The sequence below is a fragment of the Vombatus ursinus genome, unplaced genomic scaffold (genome assembly GCF_900497805.2).
Source record: "Vombatus ursinus unplaced genomic scaffold, bare-nosed wombat genome assembly UNPS02000582.1, whole genome shotgun sequence".
In the NCBI taxonomy this organism is placed as follows: domain Eukaryota; kingdom Metazoa; phylum Chordata; class Mammalia; order Diprotodontia; family Vombatidae; genus Vombatus; species Vombatus ursinus.
Window position 1 is genome coordinate 2392432 of NW_020940360.1, and position 21017 is coordinate 2413448.

Sequence of the window (21017 nt, forward strand, 5' to 3'; positions counted from 1 at the left end):
TTTTGTTTTAATTTTTATTCTTTACCAAAGATGGGTCAGTCTTTCCATTTACAGAATCACAGAATTCTAGTTGGAATTCAAGAGTTGGAATGGACCTCTGTGGCCATCTTGTTGATCCCATAATGGAAGAAATCCCTGCTGAATGATCATCCAGCTTTCCAATGAAGGGAAACCTTCAATCAGTCCATCATACATTTATTAAGTGTTTACTATGTGCCAGGCACTGTAGGGTGTGTGTGTGTGTGTGTGTGTGTGCGAGTGTGTGTGTGTGTGTAATAAATGGGACATGTACCTGTAAACTTTTGAAAACCTCCTATTAAGGCACTTTGAAAATTATGTAAATTTCCAGAAACATCACCTTTTTTTATTGATCAGCAAGAATTTCTTTCTACTGAAAGAGCAATAAATTTGGAGTCAGTGGACCTAGGTTCAAATCTTCGTTCATACTACCTACTATCTGTTTGATCTTGAGGAAGTTGCTTAACCTTTCTGGACCTCAGTTTTATCATCTGTAAAAGAAAGGTTTTGGATTTCATTACCTCTCAAGTCCCTTTCAGCTCTAAATCTATGCTATGATAATGAGTATCAGTGGAGTCCTAAGTGAATTTCAGCACAGCAGGATACAGAGGCAGATTCTTTACAGGAACATGTCACAGTTCTTTGAAATTGCTAGAGATTGATCTGATTCTTCACCTTCACTTATGAGGGGGAATTCTTTTTATTTTTCACATATTTATATCTTATATCTTCCTATTGAAACCATCTCATAAAGACTGATTGGAATGGTGTAGTATTTTTCTAATAGCTCAATACTTGTTTCGAAATTCAGTTAATCTGCTTCTAAGAAGTACTTTAGCCATAGGGAAAACATGCCAGTGAGAGAAAAGATTCTTCCCTGTCCCCAAAACAGCATTTTGAAGGCTTATCAAGTGTCATTTTCTTGCAGTAGATTAATTTACCTTAGCCTAAGAGGAACAGTGAGTACAGTGTATGAATGCATATTATTTGTGTATGTATTGCTAGGTGACTAAAGCATGTGCCTTTTTCTTCATGAGGTAGGTAATACATCTACTTCAGGAGAGGGAAGGAAAGCTAGGAAACCACTGCTGAGAGTGGATGGGAAGTTAATGAGAGTATAGTGGCAAAGTGTTAGATTATGAGCAAAGTAAAGATATTTGATTACTAGCCAAGAAAGGATTCCAAGAAACTCTATAAACACATACCCAATCATAATATCATACTTGGTTTAGAAGTATTTTCCATTCCAAAATCTCTTTATTTTTTAAACTTTCATAGTACCCTCAAAATGTATGACTTTAGATAAAACTTTTAAAAGCTTTTCAAAACTCAGAATAAAATTACTTATAAAGTTTATAGGAAATTTGGCTCATTTTGAATTGTGAATTTTAAAAATAGTAATTTTCATGCTTTTATAGTCCCTGACTTAGTTCTATCAATGTGTATATTACTATTTTATATGTAACTCAAGAGGTCACATGAGCAGTTAATGAAATTTATATTGACATCTGTAGCAGTAATAAATTTTTCTAAGCACTAAGTTTTCTAAGCTTGTCTGCATTGTAAATCTTGAGACTTGTAATCATAAATTACTAAAGATTCTAAATTCGATTTCACTCAATTTAACAAATACTTATTAAGCACCTACTATAGTGGGGTAGACATTTTAATATTTTCCAGAAAGAAACTTCCAACCTAAGCAGAATTTTTCAAAAAGATTCCCTAATGTTCCATTTTCCCCAAGTTTCTCCTAACATTTTTAGGAGGTTATTTGGACAGTAGCTTACAGATAAATTTTTATTTGTGTTTTATATTTACACTGAAAACAGAGCTTTTCTTTGTCCATTTTTTTTGCTTCAAAAAACAAAACACCAAAATTTGTCTGTTAATAACCTATATTGTTAGTTTTAGTATAGTAATGCAATCATCATTTAAAGAAAATTATCAGTTTGCTGAATTACTATTTCACCTCCCTAACTCATGTTTGCTTTTTTCAATTCGGCATCCTTTAGATCCACTTTTATAATGAGTGAGATTTACTTTAGGAACTAATAAGAAGTAAAAATAATTTTATCTTAATTTTCAAATATCTGACTATGCAGTTTTGTTCTATTATTTACTCTCTAAATTTCTCAGAGCATATGTAGATAATAAAATAATATAATTTAATACTTATAAAAACTATCTGTTTCAAATATGTGCTCTTTGCCATATAACATGTAAGATAAGTATGTTACAGATAAGTAAATACAATATGCACATAAAACACATATAAACTACATGGGAGGGACTAACAATTGGGGGAACTTGGAGAAGCTTTTTGAAGAAACTGGCATTTGAGCTTAGTCTTGAAAGAGCTAGGGATTCCAAGATGCATGAGCAGGAAGTGAGGACATTCTTAGCATGGTAGACAGCCAATACCAAGGCTGTGGGAGATAAATAAAATGCCAGATTAAGAACAAGTTGGTTAATGTGGGTACATTATGGGATATGTGAGAATGAGTAATATGTAATCTTTGTGGAAAGGTAGATTAGAAGTAAATTCTAAAGGAATTTAAATTTGTCTTTTATGCTATTGGCAGTAGGGAGCCATTGAAACTTCTTGAGCCAGGAGAGTGATGTGGTCACATCTGTGTTTTAGGGATATCAATTTAACATCTGTGTAGAGGGGCTGGATTAGAGAGGAGAGAGGCTGGAGACAAGGAGAAAAATAAAGAACTTTTTTATAAAGGAATTAATAATGACCAATGAGGGTGCTTATGGTGTAAGTAGGATAGCTAGGTGGTACAATGGATATAGTGCCAGGCCTTTCGTCAGGAAGACTCATCTCCTTAAGTTCAAATCTGGCCTCAGACACTTACTAGCTGTGTAATCCTGGGCAAGAACTGTTTGCCTCAGTTCCTCATCTGTAAAACGAACTGGAGAAGGAAATGACAAACCTCTCCAGTATCTTTGCCAAGAAAACCCCAAATGGAGTCATGAAGAGTCAGACACTACTGAAATGACTGATAACGGTGGTATGAGTAGAGAGAAAGGAACTTGTGCTAGAGAGCAAAAAGTTCTTGTGTGTGTGTATGTGTGTGTGTGACCAGTAATAATGTAAGCCCTTAGGAATGTACATTAACATCTAATATATTTTTAGATATATGAAACATATATTATTGTTCAAAACATGTTCTATACTATTGTGTTCTGAAAGAGTAAATGTGCCTAAATGTCTATCATATTTCAAGGTACAGGTAATCCTAAATTACATATTATTTAACATAGTATGCCATAGTGACCTAATTAATCAATAGCTAGAATAAGGAATTCCATAATTTCATATATACCCTTTGTATATTTGTCAGGGCATCAGATGCCTTGGCTATTGTTAACCAAAATTGTGTAAATGAAAATTTAAGTTTGGGCCCAAAACTATAGCCAAAGGGCAGAAGAACTTCTTACAGCTTGATTTGTCTTTTCATTATCCCATTAACAACTGTCCAGTCAATCAGTCAGCAAGTATTTGTTAGGTACTTGCTGTGTACTGAGGACAACTAGGTGGCTCAGTGGATAGAGCACTGGGCCTGGAGTCAGAAAGATCTGAGTTCAAATCTGGCCTCAAAAACTAGTTGTGTGATCCTCGGCAAGTCGTTTAACTTCTGTTCCCCTTAATCCACTGAAGAAGGAGATGGCAAACCATTCCAGTATCTTTGTCAAGAAAATCTCATGGGCAGCTTTAGCATGCTATGGTTTACAGAGTCATGAATAGTTGGACACAACTGGAAAATAGCCACTGTTCTCAAAGATCTTACCTTCTACTGGGAGATGTAACTGTATGTAAATAAGAATATATAAAAAAATATACAAGGTAGTTTTGTAAGGGGTAGCTACATGGCGCAGTGGATAGCATGCCAGGCCTGGAGTCAGGAAGACTCAGCTTTGTGGGTTCAAATCTGGCCTCAGACACTTATTAGCTGTGTGTCCTTGGCAAGTCACTTAAGTCTGTTTGCCTCAGTTTTCTCATCTGTAAAATGATCTGGAGAAGGAAAAGGCAAGCCGCTCCAGTGTTTTTGCCAAGAAAATCCTAAATGAGTTCATGAAGAATCAAACACAACTGAACAACAACAAATCTTGTTGGGGAGACCCTGACTGCTTGAGCAGACCAGTCAAGTCCTCACGTGAAAGATCTTTGGGAAGAAACAGAAACAACCCCCCCTCCCCCAAACAAACCAACAAACCAACCTAGGGATTCTAAAAAGCAGAAGTGAAGGGAAAATACAATCCAGGCATGAGGGACAGCCTGTACAAAGTCAGGAGACGGGGTATCGTGTGTGACAAATAGCAAGAAGGTCAATTCCACTGGCCCGAAGAGTGCATGAAAGAATAACATATTATAAGGCTAGAAAGGTCTTTCCAAAATGTTGCGCCTAGAATCTAATTCATACAGCAAGACTATGACCTTCTTAATCCTGGACACTATATCTCTCTTAATACCACCTAAAATCATATTATCTTTTGTGGTACATTTCACCCTATTGATGCTTATATGTCAACTTATGTGTTATGTTTGCTTATATCTCAATATGTATATTAAATATTTAGGAAAATGTAGGTTTTGTTTCCCACAATCACAGGGACAGTATTCTGAGGGAAAGAATTTTTGGTTGGGACCTGTGATTTCATTGGTATAGGAAACTCCTAGTAAGTAACTCTCTACCAGAGTAGATTGTCAACTGGTATGCAACTTGTCATTTTAGATAGTTGCCTGGGGCAATGAGAGGTTAAATGATTTGTCCAGTGTCACAGAGCCAGAATGTGTCCATAAATCCCAAATTTTCCTGATGTGGAGGCTGGACACATAGTGTTCATTTTAGTTTTTTGTGTTCCTTTATTGCATAGCTGAGATTGGTCACGATTTCAAGGTGTAGCTGCTGAGATGGAAAGCACTAGGCATATGGTTTATCACAGAAATGTGGACATTTTAGAGCTTTTTAAAAATCATACATGTAAAGAAAATAGGCCAAGAGAGTTTAGATTACTTGCCTAAATTCATATGGCAAATTCTGACTGCTATAAATGTTTTCTAGTATGTATTTATCCCTATTATAAGGAAGATGTTTTAATTTTAAAAGATTGACGTAGTTGTACATACATATGTATGTATGATGTACATATGTATACTTTTATGTGTTGTAGAAATGACTTAGAACTGGGAAAAATGGAGCTCAGTATTTAAAATGCAACAATTAAGAAATTTGACACTTTAAATCAGTGTTGTTTTCCCCACACACATACCTCTGCCTTTTTGTTTTTAAAGAAACCACAGGATAGGACAAAAGCCTACTGCTTATGCTTTAGTTTGTAAGAGCAATGAAATGTTTTTCTCTTACTGCTCCTAAAGTTTCCCTTGCTCTTTAAAGTCCTCCTTTGATTAGTCTTGACCATAACATGACCAGAAAGAACTTAAACTCATATACACCGCCACATCTTCAGAAACTTTGTGACATATTTGCTACACTTATATATTTGGAGGCAAGTGGCTAACTTCAGGTATTTATGCATGTATTTTAAGATCCAGTGAATTCATTTGGCAAAGATGCTGTTAACTTTTCATATTAAAAGTGTGTTCTGTATAACTGGGTCATGGGAGGTGTTGAGAAAGGGGTATTAGTTTTCAGAGCTATTGCTGATGTGTAGTGAGAGTAGTTGCCAGAGATCTAACAGCCTCTTATGGGAATGCAATCATGATCCTAAAAATCTGAAGTTCTAACCAATCTCAAAAAAAAACAAAAAAAAAAAAAACAAAAAACAAAACAGTACTTACAATGGAGTCATTTTAGTAATAAAAAAGAAATGAATATAATTTTGTGTCATTTGTCTCCTGTAAGTGTACTTAACAATTAAGGAACTTACCTTTAGCATGTAACTTTTAAAATCAGTTGCAGTGCTTGATAATTCATAAACAGAATATATGGTATATATTACACCTCAGTATTCCCTGTGCAGTTCTTTTTTATTATTCAAGATAAAACTGTGCCTTTTTTATGTTAGCAGAAAATCTTAAAAATGAAATCATTGAAGTTGCTGGTAGAACATGCTAATCAGATTTTGAGGTTTTAAAATTTTCAGCATGCATGCTCTTGTGTAGAGGAAATTCTCATTGCATTTGAAATCTATTCAGGCTGCAATAATACATGATTTAATTTCCCTAAGCATAGCCCTCATCAAAAGAATACCATTCTAAGATCAGTAGTTGTGAGTTTGAAATTGCTCTGGGTACTATCTGATGTGTGAACACTATATTTACAGGTCCACAACCACACATTTGCTCTACAGCTGTGCTTAATGGTTATCAGTTTGGCACACCACATGATTACTTTGGAATATGAATGGAGACTTCCGAGCCCTTTGGCAGCTCCAAAGAAACTGAAGTACCAAATACTGAAGTCGATCATATGAATTTAATTATGCTGGTTACATAATTAGCATTTGAGGAACTCTGAGAAAAATCCTTTGGGGGATGATGATTTTGTATTTCAAAATGCAAATGTTCTCATTCTAAGGGCTGGAAAGTAAAAATGATGAAACTTTAAGACACTGTAGCCTCAAGTATGTAAGATCTATTTCCAACAACTTTTAGAACTAAATATTCATAACAATATGCCTGAGTTGCACGACCCAAACTACTGGGACTTGTCTGCCTAAGTGTGCACATACGGGCACATCTGCATACACTTATGTTCAGATGGTGGCACTTAAATCTGTATAACCAGCTTTACACCTATAATGACAGCCTAGAGCTATTTAACACCTAAATGCCAGTTTGAAAATGAACAAGAATTGTGCTAATGATCACCAAATGGATTTTGTGACTGCATATTGAGATGATTAGATGCCTATAGTACGTACCTAATCTTTGGGAAATTCTACCTTTGTAAGTATAGTTCAGTTTTAAAAGTAATTGAAATTACACTCTTGTTCTAATTTCTTACCATTTTAACTGCATCGAAGTATTTGGTTTTATAAATTTAAATTTTTTCCCTCAGTTTGGTTTTATTATGGTTCTATGAAGCAAGTTAGCTACAAAGAGACTCCAATGAAGATATTTAATATGAGGAAAAGGGAAGAAAACACATTTTACAAAACTTATTAATGCCAGTAAAGTGTAGTCAAGAGATTTGGGTTCTTGTTAGCCCCAACTTGACACTAATGGTCTCTGATGGTCCCTTTGTGACCTCGGGCAAGTCATTTCACAGTCTTGGGTCTCAGTTCCTTCATGTATAAAAGGTAGAAGATGCATCTAGTAATCTCCAAGGTTCCTTCCTGCTTTAAAATTTTGTTATTCTATATACACAGCCTGAGTTATGGATATAGAACAACTCAAGACCCATATTTATTTCTGACTATAGTCTTTATTTTGACCTATCAAATTTATTACAATCCAGTTCCATTTACTAAAATTTTATCTGAAGTCCATACTTAATTTTGAAACAAATGAGAGAAGGTAATTTTACTTTGCACATTATTTGGTATTTCATTAGAATGTGAGCTCCTTGCTATCAAAGACTTTATTTTTTTGCCTTTGTATACCTTGGGGTATGTACATGCATGATGCTTAATAACAGTGCTTTAATATATATTTGTTGAATTAAATAGAGTTAAATGAAGTCTCAATGAAAGATTTTTCTGAAAACTCAGGAGTGTGTTTTATAGTACATCACCCACAAACTTACTATACAACTTTCCGTAAAAATAATCAGTTTTTAAAGTTTAAATCACGGAGAAAAATTGTCAAGCAAAGGCCAGATGATCTTTTTTTTTTTTTCGGTATTTGGTAGACAGGATTCCTTTTCACATATAGATTATACTACATAGACACTCTCTTAACTCTCCCATTTTCTTTTGGTTCAGAATTTGTCATTAGTAAAAAAACACACTTGAAAAATGATTTCATAATGAATATAGTAATGATAAGAATAGTTATATTAAAGGTAAATTTTATAGGACTGATATAAATGTGGGGAGATCATGAATGTGTAAAACAAAAGAATTTGTGGATTAGACTGGCATATTTATTATATATTTTTGCACATCTTCATGAATGTGTAAAACAAAAGAATTTGTGGATTAGACTGGCATATTTATTATATATTTTTGCACCCGGATATACCACACATCCATCCATCCACCCTCCATCTATCTATGTATCTATCTATCCACAGTATTCTAATATCAGATTTAAAAAATAAAACATTTCTATATTTCTGCTTAAAGTTTATTATGGGCAATGTGTGAATTGTTAACTGGATCAGATATAAATGTGTTGAGTATTTAATTACAAACTGTCTCAACTCCAGACAATGTTAAAACAAAATAAAACAAAAAACCTTATAAGCATTTTGAGAGTACTGTGTTTTTAAAATCAATGCAGATATGAAATTGGCTATATTTTATTAGATTATCTGTAGGAACCTTTTTAAAGAAACGAAACAGAACAGGATTGAAACTGGATCTCTGCACTCAAGTAAGCAGCCAGATTTGTAATGAACAGTTTGTGCACCCAGAGCAAGCATCACAAAACACTCCTCAAATCAACTTTAAAATCTATGAAGTGAAAATAATAGAAAAAATAGTTAAGATAAATTCAGCAGAATGGACAGTGTCCCTGCCTTCCTATCCGACGGGGATAGGGCACCACTAGGGGGTGGAAGAGAGCAGGAGAAGCCCAGACCAGGAAGCAGTTCACCTGGGAAAAAAGGAGGGGGGGACAGACTGGCTAAGGAGCAAAGTTAATGAAGTGAGAAGGCACGTTATCATGTAGCTTTCCGGTTTTACTGATTATTCTTGCTAAGTAAAGCCAGTTGTTTCTATATTGCCAAACGAGTGCAAATACTGTCAAAATATAATTTTAACGAATTTTTAAATTGCTTAATTAAAAAAAAAAAGCAATTATTTAAAAAAAAATTTTGTCCTCTAAATGCCACTGCCCTGAGGCAGAATCCAGTCATGAATCCTGGGTCCTACTCTGCAAACTGCATTGAATAGACTTCTCTAACAGTAGCATACCTTCTTTCTCTTTTCTCTGGCTTTCACTGAAATCCTTTCCACCGTGCCCCATATCTCAAAGTTCTTAAGAAAGGGAAAAAATACCAAATAAATTTGGTAATTACTCTGCCTCCATTGTTAGCTAACATTACAAAAAGCTCAGAAAAGGAAGTCCACAGTTATAGTTCTGCGATTTGCATTTTATATTGCATAATAACAATTTAATTTGTAGGGCAACTTCTGCACATTTATAAATAGGAACTTCTAATTGCAATTTTGATGGCTTTCTTTAAATAGGCATGCATTATTTTTCTTCACTTTTACTGAAAAGAAAAAAGTATTTCTTCTGAATGCATTCATGCCGTATCTATGGATTTTTGCCATTGTGTGTGTATATATGTAATGATAGGCTGCATATAACAAATATATAAATTCTTATGTTTTGAAGGGAAACATTGCCATTTTGCTTTGCACCTTGATATTTAATGTAGGTTCTTAATTAAATTAACATATTTAACTTCAGGATAAGGTAGACAAATTCCATTGGTTAAATATTTTTTATATTGTTTTATAAAAACTGACATGGATATTATTGTCCCTTATAAGTACATTAATAAAATGTATCCTTTACTTTACCTCTAACTACAGAATTGTCTGGAACCCATTTCCCATTCCCCAGTCTCTCCTTTGGAAGTGCAGCTTGGAATTTGGCTTTGCCATTATATCTAAATTGCCTACTAAAATTCACTACATTGTGACAGCAAATACTGAATGTACTGCCAAACAACAGACGATTTTATATCGACCAAAATATTTGTAGCCCCTCCCCCTAAAAAATGTGTTCCCTCTTTGTTCTCCTTATTTCTCACAACTGTATAAATTACATAGAGTTATAAAGCTAGCAGGGAACTTAAAAATCACCTACTGCTCATTTTACAAAGTAGGAAAATTTAGGGTCATAAAATGTCTTTTTTATGGTTATCCAGGGAATTAGTGACAGAACCAGCTTAAGAATCTGATTCTTAACTTCCAATTCAGTGCTCTTTCCACTGTATCATGCTACTTTGGAAAAGTATAGATGCTGATTCTTATTTCTCTAATTTGTATATCTCCTTAACATGTCAAATATTAAATTTTCTATAATACATTGACCTCTCAGTTCATCAGCCTACTCACTTACAAACCTTCCTTGTGTCCTGTCAGCACCTAAACCTGTATTTATGGAGTAAGGCATTTTAGCTATGTCATATTTAAGGCATTCCATAATGTAACTCAAGTTCACCTTTTCTATTTTTTATCATACTATTTCTTTTCACCACAAGGTGTTCTCCAACATTGTTGTAAGAGACAATATTCTTCCATCTCTGTATATTCACTTCAGATGTCACCTATGCCTAGAACGTAGACAAATGTTCTCTCTGGCTTTTGAAATATTTCTTTCCCTCCTTAGACTCTGTTAGGTACTCCCATGAAACTTTCCCTGATCCTCCCTTCCCCCATTTCAAAATGCTCTGATTTCTCACATTTTCCTAAAGGTCTTTCCCTTCTCTCTCTTTTTGCCCTTTTTTATTTATGTATGTATATGCCTTATCCTCCTTATTCATTTGAAAGCTTCTTAGGTTCAAGGACTATATTGTTTTCATTCTTTTTATCTTCAGCTGCTTCACACAATATGTATGTCATACATAATGAGTACCAAACAATTTGGATTAATTTGTGGAAAAATCTATTTCCAAATTAGAATAATTTGATAATGCTTTATTATACTTAAGTACACATAATCATAATAATTATAAATGAACATTTACAAATAGAAGTCCTGCTTCAATATCTGCTTTAATGAACAGAAAAATCTTTATATGTAATGGACCTGTTAGTAACAACTATCTCTTTAAAGACAAAGAACTTGGAAACTGTTTTTGTCTCAAATAGGTTAGCTATTTCTCCTGCAAATTTGTTTCTACTATTAAGATCGTTTTCACATAGTCTTTCCCTGGTGATGATGGAAAATAAAACTTTGAACCATTCCACGTCAAATTATTCAATTACTGGAATTCTAAGTAAATGATTCTTAACAATCTTTACTAATGTTGCAAAGCTTGATGCTTCATTTCAGCTTTTCATTGTGATTAAATTAAAACAGATTTATTTATACAAATTAAATTCTAAATAAATCAATAGGTCTGTCATTTATTCAGAAAAGTCAATCTTAACCTTAAGGTTATGTGACTGAATCTAGCCAATCAGTTCAATTCAAACATCAGTTAATTCATTGAAAAAAATAAGTAAAATACATATTTGGAATTGTCTAGCTAGAGCATTACCAGTTAATTTGAAATTTTTTGCTACTAGGCAGTGTATGCCTTTGGCTGAGAGACTTTCTTGTTCACCTTTGAATCTTTTCAGTACCCAAGATAGGCCTTTGCATGTTGTAGAGGCAGAATAGAAATTTGCTGCATTGAAGCTCATTAAATGGTCTTTATAACAGTTAATTCTAGTATTGTATTATGTAATAAAAGAAAAGTAGAAAAAACTATTGTATAGGAGAATATGATGTATTTTAAATTTGATATTTTATCCAGGGTTTTGCTTTTTTAAGGTAACCTCTCAAACTTAGCAGGGAGATGGTGCAAAGTGGGGGAAAAACATTCTTATCACCATCAGTTTGAAACTAATCTGAAAGAAAAAAAATGGAAATATTGACAAAGTTAAGAAAGTGAAATGAAATCCTTAATGAAAGTTTTTTTTTTAACATAATTTGAATTGCAAAAATTTAAAAGGACCCTGAGAATATTTCTGGTGTTACAGAACACTTGAGGGTAGTAACATTACTTTCCTTGGGTCTTTGTGAGTCCCAGTTGCTACACTGGTTTAGATAGCCCAGCACCTTGTGGTGGTGTTAGAATGCTGTATAAACATTGAAAAGTAAAGAACAAGCATGGAAATCATATACTTTGTAGCACTATTAAAAGTAGCTTTATGAAAATATGTTAAGCCACTTGCTTCTGAGCAAACCAAAATAGAAAAAAATGGACTAAATAAATTCCTTTCAGGAAATAACTTTATCTCAAAGTGACCCATTACTGAGGGGTCATTCCTTTCCATAGTTTTTTTCCTTCAATTTTATAGTATATATAGATGTGTGTATATATATATACATACACATCTGTTCTCTAATTTCATTTTAGAATTTTACTTAAGTTGATTTTTTCATCTGTCAGGAAGCATTTTGAAATATACAATTTGAGAAGCTTTAGTTTCTCTGGAGATTTTACTGTTTTCCATTAGTGTATACAAATTGTTTTAACGAAAGTATTTTTTTTTATCACAAGTAAATTTTAAATGTCAAAATAAATTGTATTAAATGCAACTCAAAAGAGTTTAATCAACACTTTTTTTCCAACCAAAAACTCTTTTGATAGGTTTAAATACCTAGTATATAGTATACAAAATGATTTTTGTTGAGGATTGACTTTTTTGTTTGTTTTTAGCTATTAATCTCTATCCAAGATCTCCAAATGGAAATGTTTATGTTTTTATTTGGTTACTAAGTTGCTGTGATTCTAAGGGAGAACTATACTAGTGCGTGATAAAGTTTATATACAGAAACAGAGCCTATACCCTATATCTTCATGATTATAAAATATCAAAGTAAATTAAGTTTATTTGGCTGATTTGAACCTTTGTGATTCATAATTGATTTTGTGATGAAATGCTTTCAAATGAGCTTATAGATTCTAGCATTTGTTTTCTACTTTTGTTTCCTTCTGTTTTACTCCATCTCGAGCTTTAAAGAACTGACTTAGAAATATTAGGGAAAAGTGCAGTGATCATTATTGTGTATAAAAAAAATTCTACCAAACTATAAGTTAAGTGAAGTTTTTATTTTAAATTTTGACTAGGTTTACTCTGGTTTTATGTCTATAGAACTCATTGTTGGAAAAAATGGGAGCTTTCTCTGAACATATTTATATTCTGACACAATTGTCACTATTGGTCACCTAACAAAGTTAAGCCAGACTGCATCTTGCCCTGACTATTTAGGTCAGAAATTATAACATTAAAAAATATGCTTGTTTTACATTTTAAGTTATTTAAAATAATTCTGAATTTTAATGGTTACCTAAATTTTTTTTCAACTATTTGAAAGAAATTTTTGAGAGTGAAAATTATACTAATGCCAAATTGCTAGTAATTTTCCATATGAAGAAAAAAAACCAGAAATTTTTTTTATAGTTATAGATGCTAAAGACTTCTCAGTTATCTTAAATATCATTGCTAAAAACTGCATTAAGACCATAATTTCATATGAAAGTTTTAGTTAGAATATTAAAATTTCACTAGAAGATTTTAAGGTGTCATACTATGCCAGATGCTATTGAAGCCTTAATATTCTTGATTTTACCTTAATTATTTTAATCAGTACATGTTTCTATTTATTCTATGCTTTCAGCAATATTTATTATTAGAATATCTGACTTACATTTTATGTCTTTTGGTGGCACTCTTTAGTTGGAGACAGATTTTGCATCTGCATTTGAGTTGGGGGGTAGGATGGGAGGAATATATATATTGTAAAGAATTTGGTGGTCAGATGTAGAAATTTTGTTTTAAAGTATTATAGGCATCATTTTGTTTTAAAGTAATGTTTCAAAGCATGAATAATGTTGGTAATATTTGGAACACATATTTAAAAATATCTAAATGGAGAGAACAACAACAAAACAATTGAATCTGTGTGATGCAAAATCATAATGACCAAGTGTGACGTCAAGGAAATGTGAGAATATGTCACCACTTTTGTAACTTTGGAGAGGTGAAGGACTATGGGTGTGAAATTTTGAGTAGAATATCAGTTTCCTAGTAAGTCAATTAGTTTTGCTGAACTTTTCCCCCTTGTTTTTATTCTTTATTATAAGGGATGGCTCTTTAGGAGGGGACGAGTGAGATACATTGTAAAATGTAGGTGATGTAAAGCAAAATGCATCAATAACAAAAAAATAAAAAGAAATGATACCTTTTCCATTAGGAAAGTTTTTTTTTCTTTTTTATGAACATTATTGAAGTTTTAATTCAGCAGCAGAATTGATTTCCCCCTGTTCAGGGTAGTGCCTTCACAGGTTTCTATGACTCATTTGTTGAAGAAGTGTGATTCAGGACACCACAATCTATTTCTTCATCTGCTGGCTATTCTGACCACTGGCAAACTTTCTTGACAAATTTGAAATAACATGTCACACTTATGTATAACCTCGTGTTTAGAAATTGATTACACAGCAGTGAAAGCTTTGAACTTACATAATAGGAACTAAAATGTGTCTGATGTGAACTAAAGTACTTCAGTGTGGAAACTAACAAATGTACCAAAGATTATCAGTGCCTTGTAAATAGATCTGTATAGAGTTTAATTTATGTGCTTCTGATTAGGGTATTTACCTATTTAACTACATCTAGAGGCAAAATATCTTCTTTGTATTCTTATTCCACACTAAAAAATTAATGAAAGCTAAATATTTGATGCGGTTGAACATTGAGCTGCAAAGTCAGAAGATTTTGGTATTTGCTTAATCATGTCCAGCTTTCACCACTTGGATACCCCACTTGAGGAAGACTCAACTCTTCCTGAGTTCAAATCTGGCCTCAGACACTTGCTTGCTATGTGACCTGGGCAAGTCACTTAACCCTGCTTGCCTTAGTTTCCTCATCTGTAAAATGAGCTGGAGAAGGAAATGGCAAACCACGCCAGTATCTTTGCCAAGAAAATCCCAAATAGGGTTGCAAAGAGTCAGACGCTACTGAAATGACTGAACAATAACAACAATGCTTATTTACTTAGCATTTCACATTTTCAAAGAAACTTAAAATATACATATCTATTGTTACTTTGCTACTTAACTTTGAGATGATCATTTTCATCTTTCTACAGATAAGGAAACTCAGACTTATAATTTCATTAAATGCTCCAGTAAACAGTATATACCCATTTTTGCTCTCAGTATGTTTCTCATTATATCTCATTGCATTTATGATACAAGAATTCCAAGTTGGATGTGCTATCTTTTTTTTTAACTGTAGAGAAATGGGAAAAGAAGTACATCAGCTGAAAGCAATTATGAATATAGAAAATATTTGTTTTTTTTCAAACCTACTTTAAACTTTTCTCCTCAGAGATCCCATAGCAAGGTAGCTCACAGCTAAATAATGGACTGTGTCTTATTTTCTCTCATTTAGAGAACAGAGATGTAAAATTATCTCCATCTGTGCTGAAAAGAATCTATGCCTAGGATATCTATTTATTTTTAAGAAAAAAATAGTGTTTGAAAAAACAAGTGGGATGACCATGTTTCATTTGGGATTCTAATTTGAAAGCATTTATTTTCTCAGTATCTCTCAAATAGAGATGTGATTGATGGCTGTTTTGTGTTCTCTATCAGATCCATTTCCTACCTGATGGCTGTTGATATATCAACATAAAGTGGTCCTGTTGAGGAATTTCTTTTACTTTAGGCTCTTATATGTCCTCCTTCTGGCCCATCCCACCTAAAACCTCCACCTTCACCCCCCCCAAGTGACATTTTGTCTGCCCTTTCATCTCTCCAGACGTTGCCTTTTTTCTCCATCTATCCTCATTGTAGAGCACTGGTGAAGAGCTTGCATCCTCGAGGCCACATGTGGCCCTCTAGGTCCTCAAGCGCAGCCCTTTGATTCCAAACTTCACAGAACAAATCCCCTTAATAAAAGAATTTGTTCTGTAAAACTTGGCCTCACACCCAAGCACCTGGAAAGCCACATGTGACCTCGAGGTCATAGCCTCCCCATCCCTGATCTAGAATCACTCAGTTTTCCTGACTCTAGCTTTTGGTCAGGTTTTCTCCATTTCCTAATGAACCTCTTAATTTCACAGACCAGGTCTTGGTATTCCTTGTTTCTTCTTTCTGGCTCTCAGGCCTGAGCTAGTTCTCTCTGTGTTCCCCTTTCCCAAACAACACTTGTTATTTTACTTCAGTCATTTTCCTCTTTTAAAATCTCCACTCTTAGAGACTACTATAATATATCAATAAATGATTTACTGTGACCAAATTGAATTCATCCCATTGAAGCAATGATGGCTCAACATCAGGAAGGCGATTTGTATAATTATCTAAATAAAAATAATGTTTATAAAAACTAATGGTTATCCTAATAGATGCAGAAAAAAACCTAGGACTACATACAGTATGTATGTTAAAAACAAAAACAAAAACAAACAAACAAACCTTAAAAGCAAAGGCAGGGAAAAGTCATTCTTTAATATAGTCAAATGCACATACCTAAAACCAAGAATATTAACAGAGATAAAGCAAAAATACCTCCTCTCCCTACTATTATTTAACACATTTCTAGAAATGCCAGCAATAGCCATAAGACAAAAGAAAAAATGAAGGATTTAAACATCAGCAAAAAGAAGATAAGATGATAACTGTTTACGAATAACATGATGATGAACCTAGAGAAATCAGAGAATCAGCAAAGAAATTAGTTGAGATGATTAATACCTTCAGTAATGTAACAAGATATAAAATATATCTACAAAAATCATAATCGTTTCTCTGTAGCATTAACAAAAACCAGGAAGAAATAAAGGAAATACATTTTTATCAGGTTTTAGTAAGTCATAATGATTATTCTTTACTATATATGTGGTTTAGATTCTGTATTCATGTCCATTCTATACTTAGTAGACCTATGAATTTTAAAGGAATATGCAGAGAGGGTAGAAATTGAGAAAATAAGCCATGGCTACTGAATATTACTGTCAAAAAATGTATAAATAAAAAAAAGGTTTTCTTTATTAAAAGCTTACACCAAATTGGCATTACTGTTTCGCTTATATTTTAACTTACAAACTCATCTGTATGTTTAAGGTAAAGATCTTAAGATTTTATAATTTTTACTCTAAGCCCAGATCTCTTATTTGTATAACGTTTATTTCTGAAAACATTCCTCTCTGTAGCATTACTAGAGTTGGGAGCACTGTACTTGTTTTATATTTTGAACAATTGATAACCATTTGGAGATGATTTGATTTCCTCTGCTACTTTTTGAGAGTACTTTAAGAAAAAAAAATCTTGCTTAGATATTGTTGAAAAGTGGACTTTTGGTCAGATATAAGGAGAATTGAGTAATGCTTGGAAATCACTTTGAAAGTGGAAAGTACTATTTAGTGTAAGATGTTGAGTATTATTTCTGGCATAGAGTTGGTTTATGGTAGAAATACTAAAATTGGATCTGGTTGTATATTATCCAGAGACAAAATTGAAAAATTTAACTATAGAATGCTGTTTAATTTTGTTTTAAATTAACCAAGGACATTTTAAAAGGGGGTTAAGCCAGCTATAGTGCTTTTCTTATTTAGTGGTTTGCCAAAACTCACTATTTTTAAAATTGTGATTTATGATCTTTAAGTTTAAAAAAATAAATTATTGAAATTAACTTCAGTTTTTGTTTACAGGAAGAGTGTTTCTTGAATCTTGAGGCACCAATTTCAAGAGTGTGTGGATATGATACACCATTTCCTCATATCTTTGAAACATTCTACATCCCAGACAAATGGAAATGTTATGATGCCCTTCGAAAAATGATCAATTATTGATCAAATAGGTCAGTATGTTTTCGTTTTTTGAAAAAAGCAAACATTTGTTATTATGATGAAATTTTTGTAAGAGAAAGGTTATTTTTTATAAGTAAATGACATTCATTGTAAATTAGTGAGGTTTCATGCTAAAAGCTGTCTGGCCAGATTTAATAGGTTTCTTTACCTGTCAGTTATTAAAATGCAGTAGGTTATGTATACAATATAATTACATGATTTCTTGTAAAAACAATTTGCACTGCATTCTACACAGCACAGATTTTCAAAAGCAAGTGAGAATTAGTTCTTGATGATAACATGGAATCTATTTCTGCAGCTTTTGGGTTCAAAAAGTAAGCTTGCCTAAGCCTACAGGAGGAACTGCTTGGAACATGAGGAAACAATGCATGAAGGGAAGAGGATAATATAACCCCTCTCCTCTTTTACTCTATGCACAATGTCACTGAGTCTAGCAGTTCCATTTTGAAACAGGATTACAGATATGCATTAGTTCTGGCCAGTAGTTCACACAGAATCTCTCAGACACATGACTGTAGTCCCTGACGAGAAGTCCTCTTAAGTAACTACAAGAAGTGCTGCTTGGGCAATGATGGTATTAGCCAGGTGTTCGAGGAACCATCAGTTCTAAATAAGACATTCTTGTCTTAAAATAGGCCTTTGAAAGGAACCAGGAAGGGCACAATTATTTACCTATCTCCTTGGGTTGTGGTGTTAATTATTGTGGATCCAAACAGGGAAGGATAAAGGCAGTAATGAGCTACTTTATACTTTATCAATGTATTTTGATATAGCATTGAGATCAATTTTATTTTATATTCATATTCATATCAATGCATTTCTTTTTTCATAAGTATGAGAAAATTATTTAAACCTTATGTGAACTTAGGTATATTTGAACAAAATGTATGAAACATTTATAGGTTTATATACTGTTTATACTAAAAAACACAATAAAATAAAAATAGCTTTCCTGCTCAACAAATCAAATTGGGCATAAAAAGACAATTGTGGGACTAAGAAATATGTATATGTAATTAATTATTATTATTCTCAATTGGTCTTAATCTGTATGATTTGTTATTGTCTTTTACAGAGGCTAGAGGAATAGAGCTAGATGCAGAAGTATCTTAATGGACTTTGATATTTACTCAAATTTGTTTCTCCTTCACAAGGACTTCATATGAAACCATCTGTCCTGGTTATTGGTCAAGAAGAAGCTAAAGCTCAGAATCCTCTCTATTAATAAATATGAAAAAAGGATATTTCAAGTAGCGATTAGTTTAATATGGGCTTTATAAAATTTTCCACATACTAAGAGTATAAATACTATTAAGTTTATATAACCTTTCTTGGTTACATCTTTAAATGACTTCTCTGTAAACAGGGGATGTGGGATTATATTCAATAAAGCTTTTTCAAGTTGTCAGGTTTTTTCCTCATGTGTTTCTAGTAAAATCTGTAATTGTGAATTCTCAAAATTGTGAAGCATAAATCAGTTGTCAGTTAAGTCATAATAAAAATGAAATGGAGATTGATTTGGGCCTTCTGACTTTAGACTGCTATACCCAGGGTTATTTCTTTTTGGCCAATGTAGTTTTCCTTCTTTAAGATTTCTTTAATATCTGGTCTAATTCTCCGCTACTGCTACAACAGTGTCTCCTTCCTTTGTCTCCGTCTCTGTCTTTATTTCTCTCTCTCAGTCAGTGTCTTTCTCTGTTCATCTCTCAAAGGCACAAATATACATGGACATGAGTACTTTAGTAAAGAACACCTTCCTGTTACCTACTTCTCTCCTGTTTTCCTTTTTCTTTTTTTCAAATTCCTACAGGAATGTGAAAGGATCTGTGATTGCTTTGGCATGGGAAACTGTCTTCTGATGTAGATTTCAACCCATGTATAATGAATCCATACATAACTATTAAGTGTCAGAGGCAGGGATTTGAACCTCAATCATATTGATTCAAATTCCAACTCTCTATTACACTACATTACCTCTTTAAAAATATTGTAAACTGAAATACACTCAACAAATTTAAATGTATCAGTAGTCCAAAAAACTATGCAACATGCCTCCAGATAAAGGTGACCAGAATAAGACTGACAGGACTTAAAGAATTTGTTCCAATTTTTAGCTATTTTGTGACCGCGTAACTTTTTTTGTGTGTGTTTAAAAATTAGCATGCAAAAATTAAAAATGAAAATCCAGCTTTGATTAGAGGAAGGACTGAGATTAGTAAAATTTCCAGTGCTACAATTTTTCTTGCTTCCTTACTACCAGAATCTTGTCTATGAATGGAGGTAGCCCAATGGAATAACTCACATTTTTTTTTTGTCACTTTAAGGTTTACAGAGCACAATACAGACATCTCTACAACAACCCTGTAAAGTAGGTTCTACTATTATTCCTATTTACAGGCAAGGGAATAGACTCACAAAGGTTAAGTACCTTGACCAGTATCACCAAACCCCCCCCCCCCAAAAAAAAACAAAGTGACTAAGGTGAGATTCAAACCCAGATCTTTGTGACTTCAAATTTGGCATTTTATTTATCATACCACTGCACAAAGCAACCAACTCACACTACTCTACTCTCAAACTATGCAGACTTCCCCTACTATGCTAAGATAAATAAGGAACATAGGTCAGAGCTTCATCCATCCGTAAAGCAAAGAGAACCATATCCATTGTTTATTCCTTTCTATGTAAACATTAAAAATGATAACTTTCTCATGAATATCAATGGATTTATTATTTTGCAGCTCCATAGGGTAACACCAGAAAAATTAACTTGCAATTGAAATCTGATATATATACATATATATATAAATATAATATCTTTTTTAATATTGGAGGAGTACTGCCAAGCTTTGTACTAGTATGCGTTTACATGTAATCATAAAAACTATAGTTGAGGAAACCCCTAATGATTGCATCCCCACTAGCAAAAGTTTAGCAGAATAAATATGATTCATGGGGAAGGAAAATATTTAGCAATAACTTACTAGCCCTAAACCCTAATTACCAATTTCCGAAGGAAAGGTTCCTATCACTATCACGTTAAGCAGTTAAGGTGGTCATGGGTCTTTATGAGTGATCATTCAGTTCAGCAGATGCTCAGGGGGTAATTTATTTGCCACAAACTCTCACTGGATTCAGAGATTATCTAGTACAAAATGACTTGGTGGCTTGGATGGACAAACTGTCTTTAACAGTGTTTTTTTGGAGGGAATCCATTTGGAATAGCAGTGCAACAGCCTTTCTTTTTAGAGAAAGTGTTTTCACTCATCCAAAATTCTTTTCTTAGGGAGTATGGACTTATACATGAATCACAGTCTCT

At 33.2% G+C, this 21017-nt stretch overlaps 1 protein-coding gene across 2 annotated transcripts in view; it reads left to right on the plus strand.

Annotated features, from left to right (window-relative positions):
• The window catches only part of BCKDHB (branched chain keto acid dehydrogenase E1 subunit beta), a 240947-nt gene extending 221724 nt beyond the window's left edge, over positions 1-19223 (plus strand). For both annotated transcript variants that reach the window (XM_027855230.1, XM_027855240.1), the window contains exons 10-11: positions 17540-17688; positions 18774-19223. In XM_027855230.1, coding sequence (XP_027711031.1) covers positions 17540-17680 — 141 coding nt within the window. In that variant the 3' untranslated portion in view covers positions 17681-17688; positions 18774-19223. The remainder of the gene's footprint in view (positions 1-17539; positions 17689-18773) is intronic.
• Positions 19224-21017: the final 1794 nt, after the last annotated feature.